The sequence below is a fragment of the Pantherophis guttatus genome, chromosome 2 (genome assembly GCF_059756535.1).
Source record: "Pantherophis guttatus breed Tessera chromosome 2, ASM5975653v1, whole genome shotgun sequence".
Taxonomy (NCBI): Eukaryota; Metazoa; Chordata; class Lepidosauria; order Squamata; family Colubridae; genus Pantherophis; species Pantherophis guttatus.
In genome coordinates, this window is record NC_142064.1 from 13,342,740 (window position 1) to 13,360,248 (window position 17,509).

A 17,509-nucleotide genomic window follows, 5' to 3' on the forward strand; every position below is an offset into this window, starting at 1 on the left:
AACCTCTTGGCCAAACAGGTGGTAAAAAAAAAATGCTTTGAAAAGTCTCTGACGATCCCAGCTGAGTTCCTGATCGGCAGAGAGGCTTTTCAAAGCATTAGAAAAAATGCTTTGAAAAGTTTTTTTTTTTTAAAAGTTGGCCATGCCCATCCAGTCACATTACCCCCCCCACCAAGCCACGCCCACAGAACCAGTAGTAACAGATTTTACATTTCACCCCTGGCTTAAAGCGCTGCCATTCCTAAGGAAAAGACAGCTAAATGGGTACTAGTGAGAATATAGTGCCTTCATTAAATTTATATCCTTTTCCCACTCTGACTAGTGCTCAAGAGGATTAACTGAAATACATGTAAGTTATATTGCTGATTATAAAACCCTCTCAGGAATAACAAGAATGCCAAGGAGATTTAAACCAATTTTAACAATTTACCTCATTGCAGCAGCGGTAGAGTTTTATTATGCCTTTACAGCTAACCATGGTAAATAAGATGATTCAGACAATAATACATGAATCATTCCCTCATAATTTGAGCTCCTAAATAAAAGGTACATGGCATGTAATATTAGCCGCTGTTTCTTCAGAGTCACAGGTAAAAATTTAAAGTCTCATGCCCGGCCCAAAGCAGAAATTCAAATCTTTTTTTTTTTCATTCCCACCCGAATTGCATTTTGAAATTGGAAACAGGGACTTATTTTTCTAAGATTCCCCACTATTATTGGAAACCAAACAGCCTTCTGATTACATAACTCATTTCATTTTCATGGCCCCTTCCTCCACCCCCGTGAAAGGAAAGAGCTGGGACGGCATTAACAAAAATAAATTTTTAAAAAAAATATGTGCAGAGAAGAGCAAAAAAGATGATTAGGGAGCTGAAGGCTAAAACATACAAAGAATGGTTGCAGGAATTGGGTTTGTCTAGTTTAATGAAAAAAAGGACTAGGGGTGACATGATAGCAGTCTTCCAATATTTGGGGAGCTGTCACAAATTTTTTTGTAAACAAGTGTTGGAAGAAATGTCCATCTGGGTTCAGTTCCAAGACACTGGAAACATGGAGACTGATTGGAAAGATGGTTTTTAATGGTGGACAGGACCACATGGGTGAGAGAGATAGATTTATACCCGATTTTGCAGCGGTGAAATCCAGCTGGTTCTATCCAGCTCGCGCGAACAGGTAGCGCCGGCAGCAGGAACCTCCGCCCACCCGCCGGGATGTCATTACGTCCCATTTTTGACCTTCTGCGCAGGCACAGAAGTGGGGCGTGTGCTCCCATTCCCGAACTGCTAGCAAAGGTAAGTGGATTTCACTGCTCTGTTGGGCTTTGAATTTGAGCTCGTGTTCTGATTGGTTGTCAGACTCCCATGGGGCCATGCAGGGGTAACTTTGTAGGTTGTTTTTTGAGTCCCAGGCTTGGTTGACTCTTGCTGGGTGATGATGTAAAGAAAGGGCTTTGGGCAATTCCTCCTATGCTCTGCCTGAAGGAAGTAGATCTTTGTTATGTAGAATAGACGGGCCCAGGCTTTAATGGCCCATTGACAGAGGCTGAGTAGCTGCCTCCCTTTTAGGGGAAATATTCTTCCCTTTTAATATTTCCTAAAATCTCTCATTTTCCTAGGAGAGGGGTGGGTGCTACACAAGCAAAGTCAATGGGGAAGCCAGATTCACTTAACAACCCGTGTTACTATCTTAACACCTGCAGTGATTCACGTAACTACTGTGAAAAGAAAGGTCATAGGATGGGGCAAAAAACTCAACTGTCTCACTTAGCAACAGAAATGTTGGGCTCCATTGTGGTCGTAAGTCGAGGATTACCTGTATACCAGTCTATGTGGTCACTAGGCATCAAAAATGACTTGATGGTACAAACCAATCAATCTTCCTCCCCCCCCCACCCCACTCCCCAGTTTAAATCCTACATCAGTCTGGCCACTCTGAGCATCTGATGAAAGGAGCTGCATCTTACTCATTCTTACACCTCGTCGTAAAACTGGAAAAGATGCAGTAAAAATGTAATAAAAAATATTAAAATGTGCTGAGATGGATAGATTAACACTTAAAAGAAAAGGAAGAAACTGAATTCTTTTTAACATGGGATATATTTTACCAATGGTTAACTAACAAAACAGTTTAGAATTTAAAAAGAATTTAGCATAGCATAGCATAGCATAGAATAACAGAATTGGAAGGGACCTTGGAGGTCTTCTAGTCCAACCCCCTGCTTAGGCAGCAAACCCTACACCACTTCAGACAATTGGCTATCCAGTCTCTTCTTAAAAACTTCCAGTGTTGGAGCAGTCATAGCTTCTGGAGGCAAGTTGTTCCACTGGTTAATTGTTCTCACTGTCAGGAAATTTCTCCTTAGTTCTAAGTTGCTTCTCTCCTTGATTAGTTTCCACCCATTGCTTCTTGTCCTGCCTTCAGGTGCTTTGGAGAAGAGCTTGACTCCCTCTTCTTTGTGGCAGCCACTGAGATATTGGAACCCTGCTATCATGTCTCCCCTAGTCCTTCTTTTCATTAAACTAGACATACCCAGTTCCTGCCACTGTTCTTCATATGAAGATTTAAAGAGATAATAAAAATTTGTTTTGAAAATATTGCAAGTTGGACAAACTAATTGCTTTATTATTTTAAGATTAATATTGATGTTTATTAAGATTACTAGTATGATTATGGTTATTGCTGTACCTTTACTTAAAATTAATTATGCCCAGACAACACTCTGTTCAGATAGACATGGATTTTTTTTATGTTTTTAATGAAAAAAAATGTACCAATAAAGCATATATTTAAAAAAAATGGAAAAGTTGCTAGAAGACATTATTATTATTATTATTATTATTATTATTATTATTATTATTATTATTATTATTATTATTATTATTATTATTATTTGATCCTCTGAACTAACGTGCCCAGCGTAAACAAGCTGGAGCTCCTGCAATTCTTTCCAACTTGGCACGGCCAGAAGAGGCTCATAATTTTACATTTTACAAGAATTTTACCAAAGGCTGAGTAAAGGAGACGCGGGCGCATCCGATTTTGTGTTGCAGTGCCTGTCTGAAGTTGGCGGCGTAGCTGTTGAGCCTGGGCGCGCTGCGTTTCTACTTCCGCTGGTGTTGCACCTCTTAACACGTGGATCCGGGCGCACCGGGGCTGCCTTTGCAAAGCTCTGCTTTGAGTCGCGGCCCGGGAACGGAGAGGGCGGGGGTAAGAACGGAGCCGTCGCCAACGTTCTGCCAGCTTTCCCACGCGCTCTCCCAGGGAGGGGGCAAAAAAATGGGAATTTTGCAAGATTTATTGCTTATTCCTCCTCCTATCGATCCAGATCTTCCTTGCCCTGGCGCCGCCCCCCCCATCTACCCCCCCACCCCAAGGCTCCCCTATTCCCATCCACTTTGGGGAGTGGAGGGGGGGGGAGAAAAAAGGAACTAAAGGAACCCAGCGCCTTTTTCATCCCTTTCTTTCTTGGAAGGAATAAGAGGGGGCAATCTCCCCCCTCCCTGCATATACCGCCCCCCCTCTTCTTATTCCGACCCCCGACCCCCTCTTCTTCCCCCAAGCGGGCTGGTTAGTTATATGTTGCCTTTGGATCTGGTGTGGTGGGATATAGCCTGGCTAGGTGGCTCAGTGGCTAAGACGCTGAGCTTGTCCATCAGAAAGGTCGGCGGTTCGAATCCCTAGTGTAGGTCGTCTGCGTGAACAGGGGGTTGGACTAGATGACCTTCAAGGTCTCAACTTTGTTACTGTTAACTGATATTAAGGGGACAGGATCCTGCCAGGGCAGGGGGAAAAAAAATAACTTCCGATCGTTTCTTCTCTTCCATGCAACTAAGCACAGAAGCCTTCTTTCCTTCCTTCCTCTTTCCTTCCTTCCATCTCGCCAACGCTTCAGCCCCAGAACCTGAATTGTTGCCCCCCAGTTTTTTTTTTTTTAATTAAGCGGCGGAATTGATCGGTGGAGCCGGTTTTCCCGGCCTGTCCCGAGTTTCTTGTCCGACGGATTATTTTTTCCTCTTGCTGCGTTTCGACATACGGTTTAGACCAGAGGTCTTCAAACTTGGCAGCTTTAAGACTTGTGGACTGCAACTCCCAGAATTCTCCAGCCAGCATAGCTGGAGAATTCTGGGAGGCTGGAGAATTCTGGGAGTTGAAGTCCACAAGTCTTAAAGCTGCCAAGTTTGGGGACCTCTGGTTTAGACATAGTGGGTGGTGGAGCGATCAAGCCACGGAGACCTCTCTGCGTGTGGGGGCAGCCGGTGGGTAGAAAAGAGTCTGTAGCGAGTGGATTATTTATTTATTTACTTACTTACTTAGTCTGTAGGGAGTGGATTATTTATTTATTTATTTATTTACTTACTTACAGTAACAGAGTTGGAAGGGACTTTGGAGGTCATCTAGTCCAACCCCCTGCTTACTTACTTAGTCTGTAGCAAGTGGATTATTTACTTACTTACATACTTACATTTATGCATGTATGTATGTATGTATGTATGTATGTATGGCACTAGAAGAAGAGGGCTAGAACAGGAAAAATAATACTACCTAGGGTGGATTTGATTTAAATCGAGTTGATTTAAATCACAATTTAAATCATGATTTAAATCACTAGTAAAAAGGCTTGATTTAAATCAACTCGATTTAAATCATAATTTTTAAAGAGCAACTGTCATCTCTGCTACTCCTTTGACCCACTGTTGACTCACCGATAGTCCCAGTGTTGCAGAATATACAGCTTTGTGCTACACAACTAAGCTCCATTTCATGCTGAATAAACTAAATTATTTATGTATCTTAAATAGAAAACTATCTTACGATAGATTTTTACCCCAAAAGGTTTTTATTAAAATAAATTCGATAAAAATCAAAAAAATCCGATTTAAATCAAAAAAATCCAATTTAAATTAAAAAAATCTGATTTTTTTTTATTTTTTTTAAAAAAATCATTGATTTTTATCCACCCGGATACTACCGTAAAAAGCCATGAAAACCTAAACCAATTTTGTATGAAGCCAAACTGGACTTGCATAGAGAGTCAAGTCAGGTTGCAACGAGTTAATAATGGTTAGCATTTAAGTCTGTTTTTGCTTTAGGAGAAAAAAAAGAGAATGGGCATAAAAGCTGGAATGCAGGCAGTCCTCGACTTCCGACCACAATTGAGTCAGTTGCCAAGCGTCTGAATTTTGATCATGGGAATGATTCAATGGTCCTAAGTGTGGAAAAACAGTCATAAAGTCACTTTTTTTAGTGCGGTTGTAACTTTGAGCAGTCACTAAACAAACAGTTGTGAAGTGAGGAATACTTGTATTGTGGTTGACGTTGAATCTTTATTAAGGAATGGCTTACAACTGAAATGGCAAAGTACATTTTTTAAGAATATCATTTTGCTGAATGCAATGTGTGGGTGATTGGATGTATGTGTTTTATTCCTAGCTGAAAATATTCCTGGAATGACTTACACGAGATCAAGTAGAATAATAATAAAATAGAAATGTAATCCAGACTTACTATCTAAATAACTGGTTTTTCCAATCTTGTGTTTTTTAGTTGTTCTGGATTTAATTTTCATAATTCACAACCTTCAGCCACAGTGGTTGAAAACTAAAGATGAACCCCAAGGAATCGGGTGGAGGCTGCAGTGAGAAAACACAGAGATTTTTTTTTTAAGTGATGAAGAGGATAGAAGAATGAAGTGGGAAACCATCAGTTCTTAAATACTGGGATTGCCATTTGGAAGTACCGTAAGTCTTGTTTTCTTTCCTTTTGACATCTAGTATTTTTTATTTGAAGGGACGTGGTGGCTCAGTGGCTTAGACGCTGAGCTTATCGATCGAAAGGTCGGCAGTTCAGCAGTTCAAATCCCTAGGGCCGCGTAATGGGGTGAGCTCCCGTTACTTGTCCCAGTTTATGCCAACCTAGCAGTTCGAAAGCATGTAAAAATGCAAGTAGAAAAATAGGAACCACTTTGGTGGGAAGGTAACAGCGTTCCGTGCGCCTTTGGCGTTTAGTCATGCTGGCCACATGACCACGGAGACGGCTTCGGACAGCGCTGGCTCTTTGGCTTTGAAACGGAGATGAGCACCGTCCCCTAGAGTCGGGACCGACTAGCACATATGTGCGAGGGGAACCTTTACCTTTACCTTTATTTTTTATTTAAAACTTTTGACATCTAGTAGTTTTATTTAAAAAATCAAGCCAGGAGACCACATCCAGATCTGATTGTCCAGGTATCTTTCTTTTCTTTTAGTTGTCCTTGTGCCTTTGAGAAAAATGTCCATGGATGTAACATTTCTGGGGACAGGGGCTGCATATCCATCTCCAATGAGAGGGGCCTCGGCTACGGTAATCCGTTTTGAAGGAGAATGCTGGCTGTTTGATTGTGGCGAGGGAACCCAGACGCAGTTTATGAAAAGTAATCTGAAAGCAGGTGAGTTGCAGAGGTTATAAATAACTTCCCAGCTCCTAGGAGAAGTTGCAATTCTGGTCATTTGCAGAATGAGATAGTGATTTTTTTTTGGTAGGCAAATCCTGGGAAACACTATGATGGAAAGATAGTTTTTGACTTATAATCAAGGTTTCGGGATCTCTTTTGTCCCTCCCCCCCCCCAAGACATTGCTTTGTTGATTCATAAGACTGACAGCTACTTTTGCCTTGTTGATTTACACATCTGGTAGTTCTTGATGGGATTTGGGGAAGGGTTTCCCATGTGCTGAGGCCTAACTTCTTTTGTCTGGTTTTAGGTAATACATTTTTTTGTTTTCTTAATAACTCAGTTCCTTTTTATCTATCTCCTAAAGGGATCTTTTAGACCAGGGGTGTCAAACTCAATTTCATTGAGGGCTACATTGTGTTTGACCCAGTGGTGAAATTCAAATTTTTTTACTACCGGTTCTGTGGGTGTGGCTTGGTGGGTATGGCAGGGGAAGGATACTGCAAAATCTTCATTTTCACCCTACTCCAGGGGAAGGATACTGCAAAATCCCCATTCCCTCCCTATTCCTGGGGCAAGGATACTATAAAATCTCCATTCCCGCCCCACTCTCGGGCCAGCCAGAGGTGGCATTTGCCGGTTCTCCGAACTATTCAAAATTTCTGCTACCGGTTCTCCAGAACCTGTCAGAACCTGCTGGATTTCACCCCTGGTTTGACCTTGGCGGGGGCCGTGGCCAGCTCTATGTCACTCGTGTCACGGGTGGTGGCCCAAGAGCTCTGCCAGCAAAAACAGGCTCCCAAGCTCCATTTTTGCTGGCAGAGACCACTGTAGGCCAGTCCTTCGTTGTTTCCAGGGTGGCCGCGCAGGCCAGATCTAAACACCCTTTGGGCCGGATCCAGCCCCTAGGCCTTGAGTTTGACACCCCTGTTTTAGACAAGATTCCTGGCCATCCATCCTGCTTATGTGCATCGTCTTTAGATATGGCAGTTTAGGCCTAATCTCACAAGGTGATCTACCCCTGTGCTAAGGCAGTGGTCTCCAAGTTTTTGGGCTCTGCAGACTGGTAGCAACGTGTGTGGGAGAGGGGATGGTTTTGTAAGTGCATGTGCCACTTGTGCAAATGCAGCTTCGTGTGCGTGCTTGCTCGCCACTTGCATGGCCTGATTCCCAATGGGCCACAGCCCAGTACCGAGCCATGGGCCAGGGATTGGGGACCCTTGCGCTAAGGTACGATGCTAAAAATAAAGCAGACAACCGAGTGAGCATTAGCATTAGCATTCGACCTCCCTTCTCAGTCTTTGTTCTGTTGCTTTTATCTCCTATTGGTTTTCAATTTTCAATCTTACGTTGTTAGGAAAGATCACCAAGATTTTTATAACTCATCTGCACGGGGACCACTTCTTTGGCCTTCCTGGACTGTTGTGTACAATCAGCCTGCAGTGTAGTCCAGACGGCAACAAGCTGCCGGTGGATATTTATGGACCCCTTGGGATAAAGGATTTTCTCCAGAGAACCATGGCGCTTTCCCGTTCCCAGCTGGTTTTCCCTTACGTGGTCCACGAACTGGTTCCCACACCCAACCAGTGTCCTGAAGAAGAATGGGATGAAGAGTTTTCCGGGAAGCGAAATGAGGACAGCTGTCCAGAGCCACAAGGAGACATTATTTGTCTGAATCCTGCAGACGACTCGTACCTCTTGGTGGATGGTGGGCCGGTCGTGATAAAGGCGTTCAGATTGTTTCACCGTATACCTTCCTTTGGGTTTCTGGTGGAAGAGAAGCCACGGACCGGCAAACTCAACGCTCAGAAATTGAAGGAATTAGGTAGGAGGGCATCCAGCTCTGCTGAGTACTAATACTATAAATAATATATATATTATATATATATAATATAATAATGTTATATAGTATATAATATACATACAGTCAGTCCTTGACTTACAACTATTCGTTTAGTGACTGTTCAGAGTTACAGGGGCACTGACAAAAGTAATGTATGACCGTGTTAAATTTAAATTTACCGACAAAGAAATAAAAGGAGACTAGTATAGCTATTTCACACACAGTGTTTCTCCAAAAAGACAACCCACCTTAAAAAGAAGCCCTATCCTGTTTTTGAGCGCATGCGCTCAAATTAAGCCCCACCTACAAAATTAGCCCTAATTAAGATGGGGTGCAGGGGTTGGGGCGAGGCACACAGGTAAAAAATAAGCTAGGCTGGGGATGGGGGGGTGAAGCTGCCCTACTTAAAAGGCCTCGCACACCCCGACACCTGCCTCGCCTTCTTTGGCCGCTTGCCACCACTCGCACGCATTGCCCTGGCCTCTGTTTCACTTTTAGATACCTGCCGCCATTTGTTATCTGCAGCCGATAACAGAGCTCTGGATCGATCCGGAGCTCTGTTATCGGCTGCAGTTGTCTTCCGGCAGGCATCTAAAAACAAAATGGAAGCCAGGGCGATGCGTGCGAGTGGCAGCAAGCAGCCGCAGAAGAAGTAGGCCAGCAGCGGGCTCCTGCTGGGCGGGGCTGTTGGTGTCATTCCCGATGACACCAACAGCCACCCTAGGGGGCAGTATTCATCTCCGTTTCAAAGCCGAAGAGCCGGCACTGTCCGAAGACGTCTCCGTGGTCATGTGGCCGGCATGACTCAACGCCAAAGGTACACGGAACGCTGTTACCTGCCCACCAAAGTTGGTCCCTCTTTTTCTACTTGCATTTTTTTTTTACGTGCTTTCAAACTGCTAGGTTGGCAGAAGCTGGGACAAGTAACAGAAGCTCACCCCGTTACGCGGCACTAGGGATTCCAAGCGCTGAACTGCCGACCTTTCGATCAACAAGCTCAGCATCTTAGCCACTGAGTCACTGTGTCCCCTATACAAACATACACACACACACACACACATATATATATACATACACACATAATGCACACACCCACACACATAGTATATAGGTAAATTTAAATTGAAGACAAAAATAGTTTATCATGAAAGCGACTGCCTGCGAAGGTTCCTGGATTGGGGCTGAAAGGCGAAAGCGGGAGCATTATGCTCCGTCCCATACTTGGGTAGACCAGGTTGCCCTGATAGACCGTTCTCTCCAGAAACACACTTAACGTATGACCGTTTTTCACACTTAACGACCATTGCAGCATGCCTTGGTCACATGAACAAAATTCGGACCCTTGGCAACTGTTTCATATTTATGACGGTGGCGATGTCCCGGGGTCATGTGATCACCTTTTGTGAGCTTTACAACTGTGTTACTATCTTAACAACGGCAGTGATTCGCTTAACAACTGTGGCAAGAAAGGTGGTAAAATGAGACCAAACTCACTTAACAATGGTCTCGCTTAGCAACAGAAAGTTTGGGTTCAGTTGAGGTCATAAGTTAAGGATTACCTGTAAAAGCCGATATTTCCAGAAAAGTAGTCTTAGAAACTGGCTTTTAGGTTATTTTCAACCAGCCTGAAATATGGTTGCCTGGATCAGAATTCAGTTCAGGAGTAATGGAAGGGAAAGGGAGAAAAAAAGACACTATTGGTGATCAGACAAAGCATGCATTTGGTGTGATACAGATACCTGCAGTTCCCTGTGGCTAAATCACTTATTTTCTTACAACTATGACTAGAAAAATTACTATGTAGGTCAGGTATGTCAAACTCAAGGCCCGCGGGCTGGATCCGGCCCACGGATGCTTAGATATGACCACAAGATCTGGAAACAGCAATGGACTGGCCCGTGGTGCCTCTGCCAGTGGCTCCACCACACTCCGGCTGCAGGAGGCCGTCGCGGCCGAAAATGGGGCAAGGGGGGGCCATGTGTGGCCTCACTGAACTCCGTTTTTGCTGGCAGGGGGTTGCAGGAGGCCGTCACGGCCAAAAATGTGGCACGGGGGGCCGCGTATGGCCCCACTGAACTCCGTTTTTGCTGGCAGGGGACTGCAGGAGGCCGTTGCGGCCGAAAATGTGGCACGGGGGGGCTGCACACTTTGCCGCACATTTTCACTGGCAAAAGGCTAATTAAAAATGAAAAAGGAGAAATGTTTCCCCTTTTGCATTTCAGCATGCAAGAAGAGACAGGAAAGGAGAAAGGGAAAGAGAAAAGACAAAAGAAAAAGAAGGGAAGATGGGAAGAGAGCAAGGAAGGAAAAATAAGGAAAGAGGGGAAGGAAGGGGGAGAATGAAGAGGGAAGGAAAAAGAAGAGGAAGAAAAGGAAGGGAGGGAGGGAGATTATAATGAGAGTGAAGCAAGGTCTAAGGGAAGTCCTGCCTTAGCACTTGGCCACCACAGGTGTCCCATGTCACGCCCACCCACATTCCGGTCCTCCGAGGTCAAACACAACCCTGATGCGGCCCTCAATGAAATAGAATTCGACACCCCTGATATAGGTTATTTGCAGCAGGATCAACAAAAGATTTTATGTGCTAACAACAGAGACTAACCAATGTATATGCTTTTGTGCATTGTATCTTCAGAGGCATGGAGTATATTATCTGTACTCCACATGCCTGCAATTAAAACCACCCCACATAGGAGGTCAATACAAGGAGTCCTCGTTTAGCGACCATGATTGGGAATGGCAATTTGGTTGTTAAGTGAAACCATTGCTAAGTGAAACCATGACGGTGCTTGCAATCTGATTTTAGTTTTCTTTTGCTTTACGGACCTGCAAAAGGTGTAAATGTGAGAACTGGTCCCAGTTACTTTTTCATCACTGTTGTGACTGCAAATAGTTGCTAAATGAGGCAGTCGCTAAACGAGGACTACCCATATTATTCTACTCTGGGAAAACTGAAAAGAGAGATTTTCAGTTCCGTCTCTATATCACCAGCTGAACTAGACTGAAATTCTGCAGCACTTCTGGTGATATCACATGCGTGACTATGACACATAGCTTGGTGATTAATAGCTTTCCAAGCAGATGAAATGTACAATTCCTACTTGAACTCATTATTTCTTCCTCCCCCCCACACCGCAAAAAATACTCAAATGTTCAAAAAGGATACTAGAAGGAAAAGATTGTCGGTGAGATGGCAAGTGAAAGCACGAGAGTCGGTGCAATACTTAGACGGATAATAATAACTGAGAGAAAAAAATGGTTTAGATTTCATGTGCACCATTTTAAACCCAAGTATTCATAAGGTCTAGAAACTTGATCGCTTTAAAAAGGGACGGTTGTTGAAAGTTAGGGGTGTGGAGTTATTGTGCCAGAGGCCTCTTTTTTAAAAAAACAAAAAATAAACCGCACAAAAGTTAATTTTATTCCTGTTCTTGAATTTCTAGGAATTCCGCCAGGCCCCTTATATGGGAAATTGAAAGAAGGTGTTCCGATTACTCTGGAAAATGGGACAACCATTTCTCCTACGGATGTCTTAGACAGTCCTTGTCCTGGAAGAAAAATTTGTATTTTAGGAGATTGTTCGGGTGTGGTTGGGGACGGGGTGACGTCGCTTTGCTCTGACGCCGACATCTTGATACATGAAGCCACCCTGGATGACAGCCAGATGGACAAAGCCAAAGAACGTGGCCACAGCACGCCCAAAATGGCCGCCGAGTTTGCTAAGCTGTGCAAAGCGAGGAAGCTGGTGCTATTTCATTTTAGTCAAAGATATAAGCCCGCGAATCAGATAGGGGAAGGAGACGCAGACGTTACCGAGCTGAAAAAGCAAGCGGAGATAGTTTTGAATGGACAAGAAGTGGTGCTGTCTGAAGATTTTATGACAATTAGTATCCCAGTGAAAAAACCAAAATAGGACCCCTGGACAACAAAATGGAAATTAATTGGCGGGTGTGCAAAAACTCTCCAGCTGTGATTTGTCTTTCAGGTGTTCATCATGGAAGGGACCGAAGGAAGTCAGGTTTGAATTAGGAGGATGGGCCTCTTTGTATGAACATCTGTTCTTTATTGCGTCCAATATTTCTGATGCATTTGTAATGTTGACACAGATTAAAAGTGCTTTGCGTGTTAGGCTTCTCTCTGCCTTCCTTGTAAGGCAAACTCTCTTGTGTTTTAGCTACTTGGAATTGAGGACCTCATGAATGAAGGCTGCAGGGTTTTTTTAAACAGTTAGAAATAGAGGTAGTCCTCGACTTACGACCGCAATTGAGCCTAAAATTTCTGTTGTTAAAGTGAAACATTTGTTCATTTTACTGTCTTTCCTGTCAATAGTTGTTAAGTGAATAATTGCAGTTGATAAATTAGTAACGTGGTTGTTAAGAGAATCTGGCCTCCCCATTGACTTTGTCAGAAGGTTGCAAAAGGGGATAAGAAAGGGCCTGGTGGCTCAGCAGACTGATAGCATTGTGATTAACACCAGCTGTCTACAATTACTGTAAGTTCGAACCTCACCAGGCTCAAGGTTGACTCAGCCTCCCATCCTTTCTAAGGTAGGTAAATTGAGGACCCAGTTTGTGGGAGCAATAAGCTGACTTTGTATAAAAATATACAAAAGAATGAAGGCTATTGCTTAACGCATTGTAAGCCGCCCTGAGTCTCCGGAGAAGGGTGGCAGATAAATCAAATTTAAAAAACAAACAAACGTGACCCTCGGGACACAGCAACGGTCATAACTATGAATCGACTGCCAACCATCTGAATTTTCTGGCTTAACTCATTTTTACTGAGTTATAAAATATTATAAGATACAAAATACAAAAGTAAATAGGAAAACTGGGGAGGAAGAGGGGGAAGAGAAGTGAGGAAGGATAAGTGTTGTTTTTTTTCTGGTTTTAACATTTTTATCGCATTATAACCAACCATCTGAATTTTAATCATATGATTATGGGGATGCTGCAGAGGCCGTAACTGTGAAAAATGGTCACAAGACACATTTTTCAATGCCGTTGTCATTTCAAACGTCACTAAATGTACTGTTGTAAACCGAGAGCTGCCTGTACATGGAAATAATTGAAGTTGGGGTGGAAAACATGCTTTGAGGAAACACAAACTTTTATTCGAGTTGGGAGAGTTTGTCATCTTAATGCAAGGAGCATAAGAGTGTGCTAAGAATGTGGTTGATTTAGAACAGGGGTCTTCAAACTTGGCAACTTTTAAGTCTTGTGGACATCAACTCCCAGAATTCCCCAGCCAGCCATGCTGTTTTGCGTTTGGAGACCATCCAATTTAAAAAAAAAAAAAATCAACTCTATGACACAATTTGAACAATCAGCATTTTCTGGAAGTGTGATAAATACAGAACATTTTTGTTCAAATATGAAATACAAAAAAAAAAAATGAATAAAATGGACGTGGCTTACCTGAACGTCCCTTCTCGATGCGCTGATGGAGAATCCAAAGTGAGGGTTATTCAACAGTCTAGCAATCAGCACTGAGTGTATATATCTTTAAATTTCTTCAGACACGCCCACTTGCTCGTCAGAGGCTCAGTTTTTGTTCACGAAGAGGCAGTAGATGAAGACGAAGAAGACCCAAGCCCGAGCAGCCTGACCGGGTGGGTTGGATTCTCCATCAGTGCGTCGAGAAGGGACGTTCAGGTAAGCAACATCCATTCTCCAACGCGCTGATTGGAGAATCCAAAGTGAGGGATATGCCCAAACAAGTTCTAGTCCGGGAGGGTGGCAGGCTGCTCACGCGTGTCTGAAGTTGTGTATACTGATTGTAGAACACGTCGTCCGAACGCAGCATCAGCAGAGGCGTATGAATCGACCTTGTAATGGTGTATGAAGGTGTTCAGCGAAGACCATGTAGCCGCTTTACAGATGTCCTCAACAGAAGCCTGAGTCACCCAGGCCTCCGTGGTGGCCGCACTCTGCGTAGAGTGAGGAAGGATCTTGCTGGGAACAGGTTTCTGCTGCAGCATGTAAGCTTTGGAAATACAAGCTTTCAGCCATCTCCCAATGGTGGACGAAGAGACCTTCCGATCCATTGTTGCCGGCAAAAAGGAGATGAACAGCGCCTCCGACTTACGGAAGTGTCGAGTCCTACGGATGTACCGGCGTAAGGACCTGCAGACATCCAGAGTGTGCCACTGGGCCTCCTGCAGTCGCCTCGGGTTCGGACAGAAGTCCGGAAGAACCAACTCTTGTCCACGGTGGTAGAGAGAGTTAACCTTGGGCAGGAACGACGGATCCAGTCGAAGCACCACCCTGTTGGGAAAGAAAACACAGAGATCCTCCCGAACCGAGAGGGCGGCCAGCTCGGAGATGCGATGTGCCGAGGTGATCGCGAACCAAGAACACCGTCTTCAATGTAAGAAACCGCAGACTGATGGAACCCAATGTTTCGAAGGGATGTTGCGTAAGCGCCTGTAGGACCAGTGACAGATCCCAGGTCGGGTAGTGGTGGACCACCGGCGGCCTCAGGTTCACCGCACCTCGCAGGAAACCCCGAATTTTGGCATCCTGGGAAAGCGGAAGGCCGACAGAACTGTAGATAAGGCTGCCACCTGTCGGCGGAGCATGTTCGGAGCAAGTCCTTTGTCCAGGCCGTCCTGAAGAAAATCCAGCACCTCGGAAACCGACGCGGAGGTAGGGTCCACGTTGCTCTTGGAGCACCAAACGCAGAAGGAGGACCAGGTGACGTTGTAGATGCGGCATGTGGAAGGACGCCTGGACACCTGGATGGTAGAGATGGCCCTCCCTGAGACGTCCCGCCTCAGGAGGATCCGCTCAAGCGCCAGGCGGTCAATTGCAGCCATTGAGGCTCTGGATGCAGTATGACCCCCTGGCTGAGCGAGATCCTGTCATCCGGAATGCGCCATGGAGGAGCGACAGAAAGGTTCCGGAGGTCTGGGTACCACGTCCTCCTCGGCCAGTGGGGGGTGATGAGGACTACTTCCGCCTTCTCGCTCAGGATCTTGCAGACCAGGCGCGGTAGGAGCGGCGTCAGAGGGAAGGCGTATAGTAATCCCAGCAGCCAGGGAATGGCGAGAGTGTCGATTCCTTCCGCCTGTGAGCACGGGTAACGAGCGAAGGATCGGAGCTGAGCATTGTCCCGCCGCGCGAACAAGTTGAGGACGGGAGTCCCGAAGCGACGAGACAGTTTGAGGAAGATGTCCGGGTGAAGACGCCGTTCTGACTTGTCGATCTGCGTCCTGCTCAGCCAATCCGCGGTCCCATTCGTCATCCCGGACATGTGCTGGGCCCGGAGGGAGAGGAGGTGGGACTCCACCCAAGTCATCAGCAGAGATGCCTCGTTCATCAGTGGTCTCGAGCGCGTGCCCCCTTCGCGGTTCACATGCGCCATCGTGGTCACATTGTCCGTCCGGACAAGTACATGCTGGCCTTCCACGGTCGACTGAAAGTGAAGGAGAGCGAGGCCAACCGCGCGGAGTTCCAGCCAGTTGATCTCGTACTGACTTTCCGTCTGCAACCAGCTGTCCTGGGCGACCCGGGAATCCATGTGAGCGCCCCAGCCCAGCAGGCTGGCATCTGTTGTCACTGTAAGGCGAGGTGGTTCCAGGAATACGCAGCCCTTCGACAGGGCCGACGAAGTCCACCATCGGAGGGACCTGCGAACTTCCGCCGAAAGCCGCACCTGGGCATTGGAGTTGCTGCTGCGGGAGCACTGGTACGGGAGCATGAACCACTGGAGCTTGCGACCGTGGAATCGAGATGCAGGAGATCATCTTCCCGAGCAGGCGAGACAAAAGCACTAGAGGGACAGACAGAAGTGAAAGTACTTGAGAGACCAGTGACCGGATGCTGATGCAGCGATCCGGAGACAGAAAAACTTGCCCCTTGATGGAATCTATGACCGCACCCAGGTGTAGGATGCTGGTAGTGGGACGCAAATGGCTCTTCTGCAGGTTTAGGGAGAAGCCATGCTGCTGAAGGCAGTGACACGCCGTGGTCAGATCCCGCTTGGCCATAGCCTCTGAGGACGAAATAATGAGAACATCGTCCAGATAACACAGCACTCTGATGGGTTATCTGTCTGAGACGGGCAGCTACTGCAGACAGAAGCTTTGTGAACGTCCTGGGAGCAGACAAGAGGCCAAAGGGCATAGCCCTATATTGGAAGTGACGGTTGTTGTAGGCGAAACGGAGGAAGCGACGTTGGGACTGCCGCATCGGGATGTGCAGGTATTATTTTATTAATTTTAATAAATTACAGTATGCTTCAGTAAGATCTACCAATGTCATCCAATCCCCTTCCCGAACGCATCCCAAGATGGATTTCAGGGACTGCATTTTGAATTGATGGTAGAGGATGTACTTGTTCAATTCTTTGAGATCCAGGATACCCCGGCACCCCCTGGAATTCTTTGGAACGAGGAAAAAGATGGAATAGAAACTGGTCCCACGGTGTTCTGTGGGAACCGGCTCTATGGCACAGATGTCGATGAGATGTTGTATCTCCATCTCCATCAGTCGCCGTTTTGCCGGGTTGGAAGACACGGGGCATTGGATGAACCTGTTGTGAGGACACGAGCGAAGCTCCAAGGTTAACCCCAGACGAATGGTCTGGACGACCCAGGCGTCTGACGTCGTTGATTCCCACTGGGCCGCAAAGTGTTGGAGGCGGCCCCCAATGGGAAGATGTCGTAGATAGTCACTTTCCTCTCTTAAAAGCATGGGTCCCCGTGCCTCTGTATGGACGCTTGGGTGGGGCTGAGTGTCTTCCACGATCATGGAAGGAGGATCTGTCGTAGGGGTGATCGAAACCCTGGGAGTACTGTCTTGTGGAGAAGGACCCACTGGGTCCTGAGTCAGTCCGAAAGGGCTGCCGCTGACTGTAGGAGGGGGCTCTATGCTCGGTCCGCCGGTATGACGAGGGCATGACCTTTCGCTTGTCCTTGTCTTCGACAAGAATTGGATCCAAGGCCTCCCCGAAAAGATGTGTCCCTTTGTACGGGGCCGATGCAAGACGCCACTTCGATTTCATGTCCGCTCTCCAATGTCTCAGCCAGAGCAGACGTCTCGATGTCACCGAGGAGACCAAGGCACGGGATGCGAACTTGGCCGCAGTAAGGGAAGTGTCCGCCGAGTACTCCGTAGCCGCAATGATCTTATTGATGTCCTGGTGGACTCTAGTGTCCTCCGGTGGCAAGCGTTCCTGGAGTTGGCGCAACCAAATGAGAGTTGTATTGAAGAACGACGCTGAAGTCGTGGCTCTG

General features: G+C 45.9%; 1 protein-coding gene across 1 annotated transcript; it reads left to right on the top strand.

The window, feature by feature from the left end:
* Nucleotides 1-3,111: 3,111 nt before the first annotated feature.
* Nucleotides 3,112-12,574, top strand: ELAC1 (elaC ribonuclease Z 1). Its single transcript, XM_034401547.3, has 5 exons — nucleotides 3,112-3,207; nucleotides 5,545-5,738; nucleotides 6,245-6,424; nucleotides 7,786-8,253; nucleotides 11,715-12,574. The coding sequence occupies exons 3-5, from the start codon at nucleotides 6,268-6,270 to the stop codon at nucleotides 12,182-12,184; spliced, it is 1,095 nt and encodes a 364-aa protein (XP_034257438.2). The 5' UTR covers nucleotides 3,112-3,207; nucleotides 5,545-5,738; nucleotides 6,245-6,267; the 3' UTR covers nucleotides 12,185-12,574.
* Nucleotides 12,575-17,509: the final 4,935 nt, after the last annotated feature.